The sequence below is a fragment of the Bidens hawaiensis genome, unplaced genomic scaffold (assembly GCF_021521415.1).
Source record: "Bidens hawaiensis isolate Kalapana, Puna unplaced genomic scaffold, B.hawaiensis_p1.1 tig00037490_1, whole genome shotgun sequence".
Taxonomy (NCBI): domain Eukaryota; kingdom Viridiplantae; phylum Streptophyta; class Magnoliopsida; order Asterales; family Asteraceae; genus Bidens; species Bidens hawaiensis.
In genome coordinates, this window is record NW_027505480.1 from 83956 (window position 1) to 105633 (window position 21678).

The following is a 21678-nucleotide window of genomic DNA, read 5'->3' on the forward strand; positions in this document are numbered from 1 at the left end:
CATGTTTTGAGGATGTTTCAGATTTATATGAATTTTGATGCAACTAAATTGATTTAGTAATAATGTATTCTCCTAATTAAGCTAATATGGTTTAAATATCATTAAACAAATTTTTTTTTTTTGAACGGCCAACTAAGTAACACCGGGTACCCTGTACGCGGCCCTGATTGGCTAAAGGTTGCCCGAGCCGGCCACTAGTCCGGACGGACGGAGCCCCTAGCGGTCCACCTGTTGAGGGATTCACCGGATAAAAGCCGACCCCCACGCCCGCCAAACGGCACGACAGCGAGGAGCCGGTAAAACCGGGTGAGATCAGGACTCGAACCTTGGCAAGCCAGGGTCATCCCTCATATCTCTCATATAAGTTGGTGGTAGTGAGGTTTGATCCCCCTACCTTTCACTTGTAAAGTGAGTGCTCTGCCATTGAGCTACAACCAACTTATATCATTAAACAAATACTTAAATACTCTCACACCTATTGGGAAATTAATGTCGGTCAATGCATAAATGGTGATGTCATAACTGTGAAATTGCTTTCTGTTTCAACTCATATATGCATTTACCATTATGCAATTCAAATTATTCAGGCTGTGATTTGCATTGTCTAAGTCTCCTTATAATCCTTTAAAAAATATCTTAAAAGTGTATAGAACTCAACTTATTTAAAGTAAACATTTTAAATAAGTTTAGAAAAATAAAACATAACTAAAAGAAGTTGTGTATATCCAAGAAGTTATAAGGCTTATAAGTTTGTTAACATAGATATATTATAAACTGTTAAAAAGAATTGGAATGATATTTGTTAGCAATGTTATAAAAAAAAATTTGTTTGCAATATTGGTTCTACAACAAAATAATTTATATATGATAAAAAAAAAATGGTTGTAAGCCAAAAATTGTTTTCTCGCTTCTATACTTGACCCTTTTTTATTATTACTTAGTACGGATTAGTACAAATTATTTATTTTCAATTAGAACATTCACAGTGAAATCTAATTCATTTATACTTTTTACCTAAAACAAACATTTATTCCAAAAATTTGTTTTTCTAAAAACACGTCACATACATCACATATATTTATAAGCGGTTAAATAATATTTTTTTACATTATAGTAAAAATATAAGATTGGAATAGATAGTGAACCCGAATATTGTTTGCTTTGGTTTTCCCTATAGGATATTGGGGGTACAAGAGAGTACAAGGTATAAGTGTATAACGATGTCGCCTCCAAGGCTCCAATGTATAACAACACTCACAATTGTGCACACCCGAATTCTAAAAAACAATATGATATTTAATTTATTTTTATTCTTGTATTGGAGTCCTTGTCCCCACACCACAAATTACGAGGAAAATTAAAGTGTTTTGGGCTTTATTATCCATCTATTATGTACTCGTAATAATTTAATTTGGTTACTGAAGAAACACTAATCGACCCCGGGCATATTCCGGATAATCTGTGGGTTAAATAAATGTTTCCCACGAGGGGTTAGATCCGGCAAAGATGGTTCTTCTGATAACCTGCAAAACAGACACCGTGAGCTCGTCACTGAGAAGGGGGGGGGGGGGGTACCTCCTTGTGACCACCCTCCGGCGTGAGAATCAGACTAGGTTGCTCTTGAATATAAGTGTATATTAAGAGAATGACTAGAGCAGATATCAGGTAATATATCAAGATATGAGATATGAGATAAGATACAAGATGATCATACCATTCCAAGGTGTTGGAGTATTTATAGCCGAAGGTAGGTTTCCAAGAAGGTACAGCCGGCTGAATAGTGTTCCTGTTCTGCCAACTGTGGGCTACGCACATGCCATGCTGGTGGTTGGTGGATAGGCAGCGGCTGATAGTGACCAGGCCGGCTGTGTACTATTCCTGTTCCACCAACTGCAGGCCATGCACGTCCTCCGACAGGTTGGTGAGTAGGCAGCGGCTAATAGTGACATACAGTACAAGAGCGTGCTGCTCGTCATACTGTTGTCAGTGAGCTGTCGTATCCTTGGTCAGATCTTTTGTCCATACCTCGTCAGGTACGGTACAAAAGATCCTCCAGTATCGTACAGACTGGCTCATTTGGGCGGGAGTTCTCCCGGATTTGTGCGGGAGTGTTCCCGGCTTGCTCACTCCTTCTTCAGGTGACATTACTGAATTATTATTAAGAGTTAAGTGCCTTGTGCGTGTAGCTTTGCTGCGCAGGTAGCCTTCCCTGATGGCTTGTATCCGCAGCTGCGGGAACAGGCGGAGTACACCATTGGGAGGCTTTTCCTGCGGGAACAGCTTGCGTACTGCGCGTAAGGACGTCACCTCTCTGAGCATGGTGGGTCCTGCGGATCCAGTTGGTTTCTGCGCAGACGTCCCTCTTAATGGTGAGTCTTGCGGGTCCAACTGGGCTCTGCTGGGACCTACCTCTTCAAGTCCCCCCAGTCCAATGTTCTTCTCATGAATTTAATAAGTGAGGTGAACTTTTGGACTTAAGCAAAGGGTTTTGAAAAGGGTTTAGTTTTAAGGTTTTCCATGGGGATTCTTCCCGCGGAAGTCCTAATGTCACGTGCAGAAATTCCCGACTTTCCTGCTTGATCTTTGGGTATGATACGGGTAGGTCTGTAACCTCCTCGCAAGTCAGGAGCGTTGAGTCCCATTTGTGTAGATTCTCCATGAGGTTTTGGTAGTTTTGAACATAGTGATCAATTATGTTTAAACAACCAATTCCATCTTGGAGCTTCAAACAATCTAGTTCTCGACGTTCCCGCTATGCGGGGATGTTGTTCCCGTTTCCGCAGGCATGGCCCGGAAGATCCTTCTTGGTTTCAATTCCCTGCGGAGTGCTAGGTATGTGAAGGGTTTCGCCTTGACACTGTACCCGCACTCGTCTTATAGTTACTTCCAAGGTATTCCTGGCTTCAATTCCCTGCGGGTGCTTAGTATGTGAAGGGTTTTGCCTTGACACTGTACTCGCACCCGTCTTATGGTTACTTGGTTGCCGAGGTATTCTTGGCTTCAATTCCCTGCAGGTGCTAAGTATGTGAAGGGTTTTGCCTTAACACAGTACTCGCACCTGTCTTATAGTTACTTGGTTGCCAAGGTAAGGGGTATTTTCCCGCTTACTTTTGAATCTTTTTGAAATTCGAAGAGTTGGTGAAAGGATAAGAACAGTCCAAACTGTTGAAACGTCGTCAGACGGTTTCTTCTGACAGTCAGGACGTGCAGGAAGTTATGGCGACGTGACAGTATATGGTCATTCCAGGCGTTTTTTCAGGCACGTGGGCGCGATTTTTCGGGCGCGTGGCCGCGAAATTAATGGCACGCGTCCTTTCAACAGCTGTTGCCAGCTTGCTCTTTGCCACGTGTCATAGTTTCATTGCACCTGCGATTTCTCTCTCTTCCGCATTAAATTCATCGCATTTATTGCGATGAGTATATAAAGGGGGAGAGGGTCCTTTGTAATCCACACTTTCACTTCTATCTTCTCCTTCTAAGAGATTTCCGGCGAATATTCTCTGAAATCGTTGCCTTTCATCCTTCCAGAATGTCTTCTTTTGCCGAGGAGTCTAACGTGTTCGTCGAGAATCCGTCGTCCACTTCCGATAAGGATGACAAGAGTACTGCTGGCGAGTGCCAGTGTGCTCTTCCGGCCGACCTCTATCAGTACGTCGTCCGAAAGTTCATGCTCTAGCCGTTCGAGCCTGAGTTTCCGGAGCCACACCAGACGGTGTACGATGCCCCCAAGGGCAAGATAGGGGTGTACGCTGCATTCTTCGTTTATGGGAATCTCAGGTTCCCATTGACGAAGTTTGTATACCGTGTCTTGGAGAGGCACAGTGTGCATCTGACGGAGGTACACCCGATGGCGATCGCCAAGATCCGCCACTTTGAGTGGGTGTGCCTCATTCTGGGCGTGGAGCCCCACGTAGATCGGTTGATGACCTTCTACTCCTGGAGGTGCATCCAGGGGTGGTACACCTTGGTCAATCGGATCAAGGGTTTGAAGATCTGCGCCACCGAGCGCAGTCTTCGGTCGTGGAAGCGGGAGTTTTTTTATATCTCCGCTCGCGTCGTCCCCCTTGCGATGACGTTTAAGAATGGGAGAGCACTCCCCGCCCTTCACGCCCTCAACTACCAGGAGGCGGAGTGGTTCGCCAAGATCTCCCGGGTCCAGACTCCAGTGTACCGCTTTGCGGAGTCCGGGATGGTGATGCTCGGGATGAGCCGGGTGTGGAAGGAGGCGTCACAGGTTCCGATCGTCCTCGAATACAGTTTGAACTCTGTCCCTTACGGTATGCTCTGTCTTCTTTGTTGATATAGGTTTTTCTTCTAACTGTTTCTTTTTTTTATTTCAGAGGGGAATGACTTGCAGTCGCTCCTGCAGCCGCGGGAGAGTGATGGTCCCGCTCGGATGGGTACTCGTGCTCTAGATGAGAACGAGTTGCCCATCCTTGAACAGACGGCGGATCGGTTCGTGGAGGTCTACCCACCAGGCCACGAGATCCTGAGCGCCAGGCGGCCAGGTAAAGAACTTTTTGACCCTCGCCCTCTCAATGCTCAAACCTCTGCGGGAATTCCTCTAATCTTGTCATCTTCTGACGAGGAATCCGCAGATGGTCCTTTGTTGGTGCGGAAAAAGAAGGCTGCCGGCGGAAAGGGGAAGGCGAAGGTTGCCTCCACTGCCGATCCGGTGAATCGGTCTGATTCAGAGACCGAAAGCGAGGAGGTGGCGGGGAACCCTGGTGGTGATAAGACCACTGCTCCGGAGGCTGAGACGACTGTCACCTCCGAGCAGCCCAGGACGACGACGGTGAGCGGCGTGAAGAGGCCGGCTCCATCGGGTTCGTCCCCGCCTGTTCGCACCTTTAGGCTCAAGAAAACCCGTAAGTACAAACTTCCTTTACTTTTAACTTCATATCTTTCCGCCATTATACTTATATATCTTGTCTTCGTGCAGGCGTGGATGCTACCGCATTCCAGGGTGGAGCGGGGATGAGCACCTCCGGACCCATGACGGTAGGCTTGGTCAACCTACCTGAGGCGATGACCCAGGCGACTGCGCCTGCTTCAGTTGGTTCAGTTGCTCACCCAGTTGAGCCAACTGTTCCAACTGTGACGACCTCTCCGCCGGCTATCAGTGCCATATTCACTGATTCTCACTGAGCCGACGGTGAGTGTTTCTGTGGATTCTTCCGCAGCCGCGGCCGCGGTTGTGAGTTCACCTCCGGTGAGTTCACCTCCGCTGGTTTCTACCGCGGCGGCCTCCGCTATGCCTCCTCCGGCGCCGGCGACTACGGCCGGTCCTTCAGGTATGTCCGGGGTTGGGGCGTCAAGCCAATCTCTGCCTCCTTCCCTTCTGCCTGACCTCTTGGATGGATATCCGTTAGGTTCGGGTGATGGGTTTGGCGGCTACAGGCCTGTCGTCGACCCTACAGGTGCGTAGGGTTATTTTGGCATTTATTTTATATATATATTTTTTTATCATCTTTTCCTAACTGCCTTTTGCTTTTGCAGTGTCGGATTCCAATGAAGTGTATGTTCCACGATGGAACATCCGCCGAGGAACAACCCTTCGGACGCCTGTAGAATGCGTCGAATGGGTGCGCCACGCCGCCCCCGCCGGTGCGCTGGGGGAAGCCATGTCCAGCTTCCAGGAGGGTAGGCTGTCGAATGAACTGCGGATTCTCCTTGCCCGGATGCAGCCGCGCGTCGAGTTACTTTGTCGTGAAAACGACAAGTTAAAGACGGCGCGTAGCCTGGAAGTGACTCAGGCGCGGGCCATCCGGGAGGAGAACAAGAGGCTTGCCGCAGTGGCTGCGGAAAAGGAGAAGGCCTTCCAGGCCCTTGAAGTTGAAGTTCAGGCCCGTCTCGAGGCCCGTTCCAAGGCTGCCCAAGCTGTTAACGAACAGCTTCGGCTGGCTAAGGAAACTGCATGGAACGCAACTGAGAGGGCCACCAAGGCTGAAGCTGTTGCTGAGCCTCTACGCATTGAGAACGAGGAGCTTAAAGCCAAGCTAGAGAGGCTCCAGCAGGCTCATGATGCCTTGGCTATGGAAGACGCCAAGAAGCTCCAAGAGATCATGGACCAGAGGGGCGTGCTTGACCACACTGAGCGGAAGCTAAAGGGCGTTGAAGAGGCTGCTGCTAAGGAAGTGTTGCTCGCCAACCTTAACAAAAGTGAAGCCGAAAGCGCCCGTAACCAAGCTTAAGCTGTCCTCCAGGAGGCTCTGGTTGCCAAGGAATGGCTTCTTCGAGAAGCGTTGTCTCAGGTATGCGTAATTTCATAATATCTTTACGCTTTTCTTTGTACATAGAAAAGGTTTTGATACTTGTATTTTTTCTTGTAGGTTGTGCATCGAGTCTTCACGGACACATCATACGACGATGCCATGAGCGCAGCCCTCAACGCTTCTCATGAGGATGGGGAAAAGGCCGGCTTCCTGCTTGGTCTAGGGTTCGTTGAGAAGGGCATCCCGCCTTCCAACTTCCCTTTATACGATGTGGATACTGAAGCTGTATATGACCAAGCAGTGAACCAGTATGCCGCCTTCCTGCATCCGGTGGTGGAGAAGGTGAACGAAGTTGCTGCTGCTGATGATGGGCTAGCCATTCTAAAGACCTTCCTTAAACCGCCACAGCCAACTGATGGTGCGGGTACAAGTGGGTTTGGAGGGAGTGGTCCTGAAGCTTGAACCTTAAGATCCCTTCCCACTGTTAGGATAGGTTTACATTGTATAGATTTATATTCATGTAGGCGGGTAGTTACCCGGCCATTCTTGTAATACTTGAATTATTATGAAATATAAATCTTTGTGCAGGTAGGACCGCTACTTTCACTGGATGACTTGCTTTATAAACGTTATATGACTTGCTCATGCATACTTTAGTTTAAATTAGCAACCTTCCAAGTGTTCTGAATAAGTTAACCTTTGAACGTGGTAGATAATAGGTTGAAGTTTTGCTTCCTCATTCGTGATTGTGCGGGTAAGACCGTCACTTGCACTTAGGATGGCTAAACTTTACCTATATCTGACCTGTGTGGAGGTTTTCCTCATCTTTTCCTTAGAAATTTTCTAAGTGTTTAGAATAAGTTAACCTTTGAACGTGGTAGATAATAGGTTGAAGTTTTGCTTCCTCCTTTGTGATTGTGCGGGTAAGACCGTCACTTGCACTTAGTAGGATGGCTAAACTTTACCTACATCTGACCTGCGTGGAGGTTTTCCTCATCCTTCTGTTAGAAATTTTCTAAGTATTTTGAATAAGTTAACCGTTCGACGCACAGTTGTCAATAGGTTAGTTCGGTTTCGTCTATCATGATTTGTGCGGTTAGGACCGGCACTTTCATTTAGTGGGATCACCAAACTTTACCTATAACTGACCTGCGTGAAGGTTTTCCGTTTATTGTGTTTACGCGGGTTTTGCCGCCGTCTACACGCAATGATTTCCTTATTTATGCGGTGAAAACCGGCATCAGTGTTGAATAAATTAACCGTTCGACGCGTGGTTGTCAATAGGCTAGTTCGGTTTCCTCTATCATGATTTGTGCGGGTAAGACCGGCACTTTCATTTAGTGGGATGACCAAACTTTACCTATGACTGACCTGCGTGAAGGTTTGCCGTTTTTTGTGTTTATGCGGGTTTTACCGCCTTCCACAAGCAACGACTTACTTCCCCACTTATGTATGCGGTGAAGACCGGCATATCAGTGTGGAAAGTTCGTAAGTATAAATGTAAGACCATCAGCGTCAATGTGATAAGGAGAATCATTTCCATTAGAAGTGGCTCTGGGCCTTTTCTTTTACAAGTTTGGAATTGATCTACATGCAGATTGTGTAATTGAGCTCCCTTCCATGTTCTTGGGAGTGTCATCGAGCCTTTCGAGCCGATATGCACTTGGTTCGGAATCTCGTTGTTTACGCAGTATGTAGTCTCCAACATTGAAGCTGCAGTTTTATTCGTGTTTTCCCCAACTGGGGTTCTACACGTATCAGCCTGCTCAGCGTTCGTTACGCCACGAGGTGCGCGAGCGTCCCATCTCTGACAAATGCTTCGACGATGTCCTTCACGTCTGTGCATTCTTCAGTGTTGTGGCCTTTTGTCCTGTGAAAGTCACAGTATTTGCTCCGATCAGCATTGTGACGATGTCGGATTATTGGAGCCTTTGGCCATGGGAGCTTCTCAGTGGCGAATATCTCGGTGACGCTTTTGGTGAGTGGCGTCCATCTGGAGTTCTGGTTCGACTGTACGTTATCCCTTCCGCCTAACCGATGTTGCAAGCCGGATGAGGTGTCAAAGTTTACCCTTGACTGCCAAATGCCTAGCTTCCGCTTTTTGTTTAGTCGGGCGGTAAGGACGTTGTCTTCTCTTGTTTTCTGGGTGTAGAGGTTTGTGCTCTGGGGGAGATCTCTACCCAGTTGCTTCTCCGTTTCCGCAAAGCGTTTAGCTGCTGTTATGATGGCATCCCATGTGGACGGCAAGCCATCTTTACCTGTTAAGGTGCGGATGAGCTCTGGGTCGTTCGCGCCCTGGATGAAAGCAGCGCGAACAAGATCTTCGCTAATAGTGCCTAGACTTAGCTTCTTTGAATTGAAGCGCGTGATGAAGTCTAGTAAAGACTCATCTTCCTCTCGGATGCAGTTGAGGATTGTCCATTGCTCTTCGGTATACTTTCTTTGTTGGCTGAACTTCTGCTGGAAGTCTGCCCAATCGTAGATGTGGTGGACCGGTAGACGATCGAACCACGCTCTAGCTGCCCCAACAAGCGTCATTTAGAACATGTAACACCATGTAGGTTCCGTCCAACTACTGAAGGTTGCCCCTGCTATGAATCTGTTCAAATGATCGTCTGGATCAGATATACCATCGTAAGTGCCGATGTTGGACATATGTTTGGCACTTTTCGGGGCGATTGCTTCCGCAATGTCCCTTGCAAATTTGGACGTTCCCGCCTTTGCAGCAGTTGGTCTAAATGCTTTGGAGAAGTCACGTGGGTTTCCACCCGCGTTTTTTGGCTTGAAGGTTTCTCCAAAATGCCTTCACTACCGCAATTCCCGGATACTCTCACACCTATTGGGAAATTAATGTCGGTCAATGCATAAATGGTGATGTCATAACTGTGAAATTGCTTTCTGTTTCAACTCATATATGCATTTACCATTATGCAATTCAAATTATCCAGGCTGTGATTTGCATTGTCTAAGTCTCCTTATAATCCTTTAAAAAATATCTTAAAAGTGTATAGAACTCAACTTATTTAAAGTAAACATTTTAAATAAGTTTAGAAAAATAAAACATAACTAAAAGAAGTTGTGTATATCCAAGAAGTTATAAGGCTTATAAGTTTGTTAACATAGATATATTATAAACTGTTAAAAAGAATTGGAATGATATTTGTTAGCAATGTTATAAAAAAAAATTTGTTTGCAATATTGGTTCTACAACAAAATAATTTATATATGATAAAAAAAAATGGTTGTAAGCCAAAAATTGTTTTCTCGCTTCTATACTTGACCCTTTTTTATTATTACTTAGTACGGATTAGTACAAATTATTTATTTTCAATTAGAACATTCACAATGAAATCTAATTCATTTATACTTTTTACCTAAAACAAACATTTATTCCTAAAATTTGTTTTACTTTTCTAAAAACACGTCACATACATCACATATATTTATAAGTGGTTAAATAATATTTTTTTACATTATGGTAAAAATATAGGATTGGAATAGATAGTGAACCCGAATATTGTTTGCTTTGGTTTTCCCTATAGTATATTGGGGGTACAAGAGAGTACAAGGTATAAGTGTATAACGATGTCGCCTCCAAGGCTCCAATGTATAACAACACTCACAACTGTGCACACCAGAATTCTAAAAAACAATATGATATTTAATTTATTTTTATTCTTGTATTGGAGTCCTCGTCCCCACACCACAAATTACGAGGAAAATTAAAGTGTTTTGGGCTTTATTATCCATCTACTATCTACTCGTAATAATTTAATTTGGTTACAAGTGAAAAGTTTATGTATTATTTAATTGATGGATAACATCTATAGGGAATCAAATATGGTGGGTTTTTAAAAGTGAATAAATGTGCATTTTAATTATATTATATGAATGGGACGATATTCTGTTGTGAATCCCTTGTAAGGTCTTTACATTTTTCCTATAATTTGGGTAAATGAAAAAGGGAATAAAAACAACAGTGTGAATGCTCTTATAAGTAGTTCCAATCATATTATATATTAAGATACCATTTTATAATTCTTAAATCTTAATTACTAACTATTTTATATATTATTTATTCAACCCTTTAATACACACTTCTAATGTAATTTCAAAATAAAGAAATTAACTTTCCACATCCACCCTTAAATCACGTAAATACGATATTTCTACACCAATCCAACATAATATACCAACGAATAGCATACATATATACCATAGGTCCATAACATATATGTATGTTATTAAATAATTAATTTAACCAAAGAAAATGTTTTGTCCCGGAGATAATATCCTCTCTGGGTCATACTTAGCTTTCTTCTCTTCAAACTCATTCCATTTGATACCAAAATGTTTAATCCATTCTTCCTTTGTCTTGTAATATTGTGGAAGATATTGCTTGATTTTAATACCAATTTCATCACATAATAGTAGTATCTTTTTATTTTGATCGTCGAGTATTTTACTGTCTTCAACATTTCTAGCAGAGTGTAATAAACCTACGGTGTAGAATATGTCTTCGTCGTCTTCATCTGGTATGACGGCTGACATCTTGTAATCCCATCTATAAGATTTAAAGTAATTAAATTAGCTAAACAATTGATAAAATCAAATTAACCCATATGTAATCGTTTTTTAATTTAATAGTAAAGTAAGGGACCCATATGTTGCATGGTTTGCATGGTTGATAAAACGATTTTAAATTAAATAAATTGTTTTCTTCTTAACAATATAAATCAAAAGCTATTTCTCTAAGCTAAATGACATGTAATTATAATGCATGGATAATTATTACTTTTTCTGGTTCATCGGGTAGACGAGGAAAGGACCGGTGCTTCTGCTTTCTTTTTTAATAATTTCGACGAGCACAAGTTGATTAAAATCCAAAATAGACGATTTTGAGACGAACAAATTTAACCACGGATGATGATTGATCTCCCAAAACCCTTCGGATCCAAGTTTCATCTCTTCAGTTCTCACTCTGTTTAAAAAATCAACAAATGCTACATCTTTCATGAAAATGTATCCACTTTCAAAACTTAATCCATTGAACACATTATCAAGTTCCTGTAAGTATTTACCATAACAATTATTAAAAAAAAGTATTTAATATTTATAAAATCGTTACAAGATATATGAACATGAAGATCGAGTACCTCATCTATGGTTTTTATGTTGGATTCATCATAGTATTTGACGACTTCTAAGCTATAAATGATTCCATGCTTAGATGCTAGCAAATTTATTTTTGATTCGTCGTCGATTGAGAAAAACGAAGATCTCCAATTGTTTGCGGGACTTTTCTTCATAATAAGTGAGCCTTCAACATAATCAGGCCCATTATTAAGTGAAATTAAGTGTTCTTGATCATTTGTGAATGTGACAAAGTCTTCATAAATCATTCTAACCCATTTCACCTACCAAATCAAGAACATATTTATATAATTTTAACATAAATTTTTTAAAAAAATATATATATTTAATGTGTTTAATTAACAATTGATCTTACTCTTGTAGGTGCTTTTTGTAGAACAATCCTTGCTCTAGTTATGATTCCAAATTGGCCAAGACCTCCAAGAACACCATAAAAGAGTTCAGAGTTAATAGTTTTTGAACAAGTCATGAAATCTCCTTTTCCTGCAAACATCAAAGAAAATAAATAAAAATTATTAATCTAAGAAACTGATTGACCTAGCTAACAATATAACAGTGATGACACATATGTGTGTGTGTCTATATATTTGAAATGTGTGAGTATGAATGTACCAGTGATGACATCCATGTCCATAACATTACTGATTTGAGGTCCATGGAGAAAAGCTTGTCCACTAATGCCTGCGTTCGAAAGGGTTCCGCCAACGGTTAGATACAAGTAATCAGTCCACGATACTGGCGCCAATCCATACTCCATCGTTGTCCTTAAAACATCAATCCAAAAATTCTCACCACCAACGTCAACATAAAACCCTAAATCCGGACTCCCACTAACCCTGATCCCACTATTAGCCAAAGAGCTCATTTCCACCACAACCCCATCTTTTGCCAATGCTTGTCCGCCCACGGAATGGCCACGTCCTCTGGCCGCAATCTTGAAAGGGGTAGAAGCGGTGTAGGATGATTTAACGAGGTGAGTGATGTCGGAGATGGTGGAGGGATGGAAAACCGCGGTTGGTGTTTCGTGAATAAGCTGACCAAAATCTGAAGAAGCTGTAATGATTGAAGTGGTATCTTGAAATAGTTTGGTTGTTATTTCTGGATGTAGGGTTTTGTATGTGAATGAGGTAAGTGATGTGTTTTTCCATGGTGTTGTTAATTTGGTTGGGATGGCTGAAACAAAGTGATTGCTTATGGTGTATAGTAAGATGATGTATGCACTCAGTACATGAAGATTAGCCATAAGAGAGAAAGATATGCCAGGAGAGACAAATTATGTTGTATGTAGGAAGGAGGGAGAAACAAGTTATGTTGTATATATAGGGAAAACAAATTAGATGGTCTATGTGAAAGTGTGGAGTCGATCGATCCATGTGAAATTTTTTTATAGGTATATATATGTTAAATCTCGACCGACCCTTATGAAATTTGAACGCCCCTCTTTCGACTTCTATGAGTTTCTATTCCTAAAGTCCTCCACTATAACAATGTGTGTACGTTGTAGTCAATCAAAAACATGATAGGAGAAGAAGTATAACTTTTTTATCTTATGATTATGTTTATAATTAATATTATACTAATATATAAAGGAAGAAAAGTCAAAAGATACACAAATAAGAATAAAAGAAAAGGGTGAAAGTGATCGAGTGTGACTTTGGTTTGTATTGAATTTGCTTTTGGTTTCCAGAACTGAGAGCTAGTGAAAGAGTAAGTAATTACTAGTGTGGACTGCATTGATTTATCTATATTTTATAGTTATGTAATTGAAGCAGTAAATATATTATATTCTATACACAAGTTTGAACACTTTGACAACATGTTAACATGAAACCGACACATCTAAATTGTTTCAAAAAAAGAAAAGAACAATTATGATAAGAGAAAACATATAATAAGCAAATGAATCGGACATATTAATTTCAAGGCGAATTGGATTTTAATAATCCTAACTTAATGCAGTTGGCCGATAATAATCTCAACTTTGAAAATAACTGTCACTGGTCCCAACTTTCACCATATTTGTTTTCATTGGACCTCCGTTAAAAAAAACTTAACGACGTTAAGTTTTTTTTCCAAATTTTAAACTGATATTTTAGGGCTTTTGATTGGAATGAGGATACGGGTCGATTGATGTAAAACTTACATTCAAATGGTGGCCCAAACGACTAAAGGATGCTTCAATTCCGGTGTTTAAACTTTTAATTAACAAAAATCAAGCTGATTAAAGCGTCATTTCAAGTTAAGTTTTACATCAATCGATTCACATTCTCATTTCGATCAAAAGCTTTAAAAATCAATTTGAAATTTAGAAAAAAGTTAACGTCGTTAAATATTTTTTAACGGAGGTCCAGTGAAAACAAATAGTGTGAAAGTTGGGACCAGTGACAGCTATTTTCAAAGTTAGGATTATTATCGGCCAACTGCATTAAGTTGGGATTATTAAAATCCAATTTTCCTAATTTCAAGTTGCTTTAAAAAATATTTACTTTTTGTTCAAATATAACATGTATAGGGATTTTAAGATGCTAAAAATGTTACGGATTTTACTTTAAAAAATAAACATTATAATGGTTTTTAATGATATTTTTCTTAAAATCGTCAATCGGGCGATTAGGTAAGGGCTAGTAACTAATCAAAATTAATAGTATTAATCGGATTAGAACTTTTATTTGTAATTTTTTATAATTATATATATACACACATTGCTAATAATTAAATAGTATATATTATGTAAATGATTAAAAAAGTAATGCTTATAGAAATATATTTTATAGTTTTATCTGGTGAATCCCTCAATAGGTGGACCGTTAGGGGCTCTGTCCGTCCGGACTAGTGGCCAGCTCGGGCTAGCTTTAGTCAACGGGGCCCGCGTACGGAGTACCCGGCGTTACTTACTTGGCCGTTCAAAAAGAAATATATTCGACTTAAGCAATTCCAAAATAAGTAAATTGGAATTAAAAAGAAAAATGTGAATACTTTTTAAAAAAGCTGAAAAGAAAAACATTTCTAATCAGATTTCTTTTAATTACCGGTAGATGATAGACGTTTTCCCCATCCATTTGACCATTTCCAATATAACACTATTAAAATATATGTTTAAATATATTGTCAAAAAGCAAAACTCATATATGTCGTCATCTTCTTCCATCATTCTTTCTTCCTTCTAGAGGTTAAGCTTTGACCCGATTTTGACAAATTTAGCCTCATTTTGGACCAATTTTGATCCGGTTTTGGCAGGCGATTTGGGTCGGACTAGGACCGGCTTTGACACTAGCAATTAACATTACAGATTGGTTAAAAGTTAATCACCGGACCTTCGACTACCAACTAGGCGGCGATTTTTTTTGATTTTTACAACATTGCCTAAAGCTATTTCCTCATTAAAAATCACACTTTTATTTTCTCAAAGTTGTCATTAAGAATCATTAACAACACATTTTGTAATGAAAAAAATACATAATAATATAAGAGCACTTAAATAAGAAAATATAAGGCTTGTTTAACATCATTAACATTGATCCACATTCTCTTTCCCATAGTACCCAAATACATCATTTTAATATTCAACTAATAGTTAGTGTTAATATAAAAATGTGAAACTAAAAGGTGAAAGAGAAGGAAAAGTAGTTTATTGTTTTCCTAATTGGGAGTGAGTGTTGTAAGCATAAAAATCTTTGAAAAATTGTAGCATGGAGACTTGATTAGAAATTTCAAATGTAAAAACAAAAGGTAAATTGAGAAGGGGATTGATAGCGATATGATGAAACCATCAACCGGATGTGTGTATACTCACAAAATGTTTTCAAAGTAACAATGTTTTATTAACTGAATGAACTACTTATGTGTATGTAAATGTGTAATGGTTACGAATATAGTATGTATAATGTATTTTATATGATTGCTCCTATATGAGATGTGCAATAGCAATATATAATTTAAGCGCAGGGAAGGTATGAAGTTGTGAACATGTAAGTGCTTATGTTATATAATTGCTTCTACGCGAGATGTGGAAGGGATAATGTAAACATGTGGAATGTCTATGAACCCAGTACGAGATGTGGATGGACAATGACGATGGCCATTGTCCGACGGGGATGAATAATCTTATGACACAAATGGTCCCAATGTTTTTATCAAAATTTTGGATATCTTCCATAATGTTTAAGAATTATATCATCTTGTTACAACACAAAAAAATTCACTGCATTTTCCGAACTTAAATAATATCATCTTATTACAACACATAAAATCATATCGTATCTATTCTTGTACAACACAACACAAAAAACCAATTTACTTATTAGCATACTTAGTATTATGTAACCTGAAAAAAACTATATTATGTACTCTGAAATATATATATATATATATATATATATATATATATATATATATATATATATATATATATATATATATATATTCGAATAATCAACCAGCAACAGTGGCGATTTTGATTAACGGTCAATATAGTTTTTAAGCAAATAAAAAATGGAAAAAGTTGTACCTTTGATCTTTGGTGAGTTGTGAAATTAGTTTGAAATCAAACAAATTAATATATACGTGAAGAATGAAATTAAATGGATTGGAATTAATATTGATCTTCTACAAATATTTAGACAAACCAATCTACTAAATTGTGTCTAATCTGTTCATCCCAAATCAATTTGGGATGGTCAACTCCTATTCATCCTCCCCTCTATGATGAGAGTTTGCACTGCTCTCACGGACCATGTCAACTGTCTTCTCTTCACATGTTCAAATTATATCAATCTCCTCTTCTTAATGTTATCTGATGTAAGTCACTAATTCTACCATTTCCATAAAAACCTTTTTCTTTATCTTGTCTAACACTGTGTTTCCACATATCCATCTCAAGATCCTCATCTTTGCTAATTCCATCTTGCGTGTTAAAAAAGTGAAAGAGAATGAAATAAAATTAAAAAAAGAACAATTTTTAAAAATGTTCTAAAATACTCTTTATTAACATTATATTACCGAAATAAAAAACTTTTCTAGTTGAAACAAGTGAATGGTACAAAATGTGTATAAGGATATCAATCAAAGTTTGTTGCATACTTTATATAGATATAGTCTTTGTTTAACAAAGCTAATATCGATCATTTTCAACTAATAGTTAGTGTTAATATAAAATGTGAAACTAAAAAGTGAAAGAGAAGGAAGAGTAGTTTATTGTTTTCCAAATTGGGAAATGAGCGTTGTAAGCATAAAGATCTTTGAAAAATTGTAGTATTGAGATTTGATTAGAAATTTCAAACGTAAAAACAAAAGGTAAAATTGAGAAGGGGATTGATAGTGATGTGATGGAACCATCAACCAGATTTTGGTATTTATGTATTAAGATCTTCTTTGTAGGTATATGTGGATACATTTAAGTCTTTCTTATAAAAAATAGACTTTGGTTCAAAATGTAAGTTTTTCGTGTAAAGTGTGTGAATCAAAGGAAAAAAAATTATATATATAGAACCCGGTACAAAACCATAAATAACTTGTTTTGATTTTTGTAACGTATCATCTGTATAACTAGAGTCATTACTCTACTTTAGATTACTATATCGAGTAATTACGCTACAATATAATTTACTCTAGTCATTCTAACAATTACCTACTTATAATTAGAGTAATCACCCTAGAGTAAGATAACTCTTGTTGTACAAAGTAACTAGTATAGTTATACTAACGAATACATTATTTATAATTAGAGTAATTAAACGATGATTTTGTGCCTTTTTATACAAAGTAAAGTAATTACTTCAGTTATATTAATAACTATGCTACTTATAACAGACTTAATTATATTTAATATAGTGTCATAGAGTCATTTTATTTCTTTGTTCATATTTTTCACACTATAATTAAATAATTTATTCTAACCACATATTCAATTACTTGTTTGTTTGTTTTTTGTTATACCACATTAAAATATTATCATGTTTTGACTGAAGAACTTATTAAAATGGTTAGAGAGGTATTATTCTCATTTACACAACCGTCGTCTTTTTCAATAAATTTATTTTCTATATTTTAATCCCAATAACTTTTTAAATCTTGTTATACAATACTTAATTACATTTAAATAGATTAGTCATAAGCAATTATAAGAAGCCACAATTCTTAGTAAAAAAAAATTTAAATACGTATAATACGTTCGTGTTACGTATATCTGATATGAGATTATACATACGTAGTATTTTACGTATATTCAGTACATATGTGGTTGATCTGGAGACTTGAAGTAGAGAAGGCTCGACCCCACTACTCATGTGCAGTCAATCTCCCACCGTCACTAATAATACAACATATGCATATCCTCTGTTGAGTCAATACGACAACTTAGATGTTGGAGAGCATCATCGATTCGGCAGGGGACTCTTGCGTTTCTGACAACTTAACATATATAATGTGAATGAAATGAATGAACTACTTATGCGTTTGTAAATGGGTAATGATTATGGATAAATATGTATAATGTATTTTATATGATTGCTTCTATACGAGTTGTGGAATTGCTAATGTAAGCACAGGGAAGGTCCGTGAACCTTGTACATATTTATGTCATATAATTGCTCATACGTAAGATGTAGAAGGGATAATGTAAGCATATAGGAAAGGTTTGTGAACCATGTATGTGCTTATGTTAGATAATTGCTCGTACACACGAGATGTGGAAGGACAGCTGTCGTCGTCCGACTGGATTGATTGGTCTTATGACACGGATGGTCCCTATGTTTTGATCAAAATTTTGGATATCACTCATAATGTTTAAAATTTGCATTTTTATTATCAACTTACCTCTTTCTCTTTCATAAATGGTTTCTATGGAAAATAAGTAACTGTTATGCTCTTTTAAAAGATTACACTTCTAACTCTTTTACTATATTGCTCCTTAAAAGTGTTTAGCTTTGAATGATTTCCTGTAAGAAAGGCAAAACCTTAGGGCGATAAAAGAGGGACCCCTTTTGTATGTTCTAAGAAGAAACAAATCTTTCCCCACATTGTCCTTAACAAAAAAGATCTTTTGATCCTATGCTTGCTTTAAAGTTTACAAGTGGGGACTTTTTTAGGACACATTCACACACTCTTACCGTTACCTAAAGGTCAAAAAAGCAAGAAGTTGTTAGGAAAATGTTAATTGTTTATACACTTATATTCATCGTATTGTAAAAGATTGAAAGACCATAGAAATAGAAATAAAAGTTGACAATGAGTCAAAAAGTATTTTCATAGTAAAAAATGATGTTATTCACCAATCATAGTTAAGGTGCGTTAATAATAATAATAATAATAATAATAATAATAATAATAAGTGAACAACATTGAACAATATACTTGGGGAAATTCCGAAAATAAGCGTTTATGAAAACAAATTTTAAGTTTTAGGTGTCACCTGCAAGAAATTCCAGAAATAAGTATTATAAACTAACCGTGACGAGTAAATCATGATAACACACGAGTAGTTTGTAAAACCAACTAAAACTTGTCACGTGCCCTTAAACTAACAGTAACGAGCACGTTCACTAATAATTTACTCATCACGACTAAATAAGTTTCATGCCTCGTAATCAACGCCCACAAGTAATGCACAAGTCCTTTAGTCACGACGACTAGTTTATTCGGTTTACATTACGAGTAGTTTATTAGTAGTTAACTCGCCGCGACTAGTTTAACATGATAATATACTTGTCGCGACTAAACGACTTATGAATTACTTGTGGGCGTTGATTACGAGGCATGAAACTTATTTAGTCGTGACGAGTAAATGATTAGTGAACGTGATTGTTACGGTTAATTTAAGGACACGTGACAAGTTTTAATTGGTTCTACAAACCACTCGTCATAACTAGTTTATAATACTTATTTCTAGAATATTTGCAAATGACACCTAAAACTTGAAATTTGTTTTCATAAACGTTTATTTTTTAAATTTTTATTGAATTTTTATTATTAATAATAATTACAAGTGAACAAGATTGAACAAGATTCTTGATGGCTCTGATTTGACAAGTATCATTCTTGTTTTCCTGGATAGAATATAGTAAAGATAGTGGAATCACAAGAGTATCTTTCTTGACGGTTCTGATTTAATTTTAATTTGTTAATGACATTAATTTTAATTTTATTAAAAAAAACTAGCTAGTAAGATACTAGACAAGACGCGATAAAGAAAAAAAATTTACGATACAATGTATTTAAACTCAAAAGATTGAATTTTGACAATCGCAACAGACTTACATAAAACCGGATGATACACACCAGATCCAGCCCAACAGCATGCTCGGCCCAAACGAGAGATTAACAGGCCGACCCGTTTCCAAACATGAAGACATGTGTTTATTGTTCTTTAATTAATTTGTGGCCTAGTCTTGCATGATTTCTATGTTCCTAATTTAGTGGTTGCATGTTTAGTGGTAGTGGCATAAAATAAGGATCATGGGTGGTTAATCCATTGATCTAGTGCATGTTTAAATTCTGTTTTGCATAATGAAAAATACCGAGAAAATTGTCCCAAAGTGTTCTTTCTTTTCTTTCTATTGCTTGGAGCCTAATCCCCGCTAAGGATTACCTATCACCGGCTCAAACCCATCAAACAAAATACTTCAAGCTTGTGGTGCGACGCACCACCGAGATTGTGAAACTAGTAAACTAATCCAATTCCCTACGAACTTTTTTCTAATATATCATACTCTTATTATTTGGAACAAAGTTTAATTACAATATGTTCTTAGTTCTACTTTACATTCATAACTGCCCCAAGGGATATAAAAGTATTTTACATATATATTTCTTTTCATATGATTACAACAAAATCTTAAGTAATTTGTCAATTGGTATTTATTAGAACGAACTTGAAAGAGTAACTAAACATAGATGTCAATCGAAGGGGCATTTATGTAAGTTGCCATAAGTCAATATTTGTTCTTAGCTTTTTAGGCCATGTGTAGTGGGCGACAAAGGGGTGGAATTTGGGCAAATTTGATCGAGAACACCACCCCCTAAACGACAAAGGGGCGATTTGTGTGTGTGTGTGTTAGGGGAGGAGATAAATTTGCCGCATGCTTGTGTATGAAGACCGCTGACGTGGCGATCAAGGGGGTGAAGCAATTTGTGGACAATAACACCCCCCCCCCCCCAAATCGCCCCATTGGCCAAGAGTCAAAATCCCTCCATTTTGTAGCCCTTCACTATATGTACACATGGTGTAAGAGAATCCATGGAAGATACATTAGCATGTGACTAGCTAGACATGCAAGTCTTTGGATTTGACTAAACTTCAATGATTCTTTACTCTAAAATACTTTAAAACCTTGATCAATTCATATCTCAAATTCAGACTTTATTTGTGGGCCATATGATAAAGAGGACAAATATTATCCTATGAAAATCATGTCCACAGGAACACTACCACCTTTCTTCATTCATGCTCCTTTTAACAGCTTATCTAAAGTTCCAAATCATGTAATAAAGCCAAGATAGAGCAAATTTTAAGTTTTGTTAAACTTGATACTAGATTAGTTATATAAAGTTTCATATCTAAAAGTTATTCAAGTGTAATATTATTCTTGATATATAATCATATTAGACACAAATATATACTGCAATTCATGATTTGTCTTGGTATCAAAGCAAAGTTTCTTTCAAACCTCAGCCGACGATCACTATCAACGCAAGAACCTAGCCATCATCATAGATCGTGTCTCACCTAATGAGGCGCGGTCATCGCGCTTCTAAACCCTAGTTTCCCAAGCTCTCAATAATTGTTGGAAACCCCGGAGTCCAGTTACCTGTTTGGTGCATATCGGCGCCCGGTTATGCGTTTCAGGGGTACCTTCGCTTGGTTATTTAAGTTGGCTTTTCAAGTTTTAATTAAATAGGATTTTAATAATCTTTGGCTTTTAATAAAACTTTTGACAAATGAAGTTTTGGGCTTCCAAATTTTTTTGATGGGTAGCATAACATATTTTCACGGTAACCTAATGTCCTAACATATTACATAGAATGTATAAAAATAAAAAAAATTCCACTTCGCCAGAAAAGTTTAGGGGTAGCGGCTCTATAAGCCATGTCCAACCAAGGCCGGACATTGCCTACTTTATGTAGTCATTCAAGTCGTTAGCTTGTGGAGAATACTTGACTAGTTATATCATCATTATCATCATCGTACTCAGTATATCCTACCAATAGCAATGCTATAATAGGGTCTGAGGAGGGTAAGATGTAGACAGCCTTACCTATCCCTATGGGATAGAGAGGCTGCTTCCGGTGAGACCCCCGGCTCGATTGACTAGTT

The 21678-nt window shown here is 38.1% G+C and overlaps 1 protein-coding gene across 1 annotated transcript; it reads right to left on the reverse strand.

The window, feature by feature from the left end:
* Window positions 1-10472: 10472 nt before the first annotated feature.
* On the reverse strand, window positions 10473-12612 carry LOC143613436 (cytokinin dehydrogenase 3-like). Its single transcript, XM_077087141.1, has 5 exons — window positions 11916-12612; window positions 11725-11786; window positions 11372-11632; window positions 11011-11282; window positions 10473-10779 (listed from the first exon to the last, which is right to left on the reverse strand). The coding sequence occupies exons 1-5, from the start codon at window positions 12610-12612 to the stop codon at window positions 10473-10475; spliced, it is 1599 nt and encodes a 532-aa protein (XP_076943256.1).
* Between the last annotated feature and the right edge of the window lie 9066 nt (window positions 12613-21678).

What these genes read in the sequence shown, in the direction of transcription:
- LOC143613436 (XM_077087141.1), bottom strand. Translation starts at nt 12,612, where the DNA reads ATGGCTAATCTTCATGTACTGAGTGCATACATCATCTTACTATACACC. An exon ending in TGTGTCATCACTGTTATATT is followed by an intron (nt 11,787 to 11,915) that starts GTTAGCTAGGTC and finishes GTGTTCTTGGAG; the next exon opens with GTCTTGGCCAATTTGGAATC. An exon ending in TACCCGATGAACCAGAAAAA is followed by an intron (nt 10,780 to 11,010) that starts GTAATAATTATC and finishes TAAATCTTATAG; the next exon opens with ATGGGATTACAAGATGTCAG.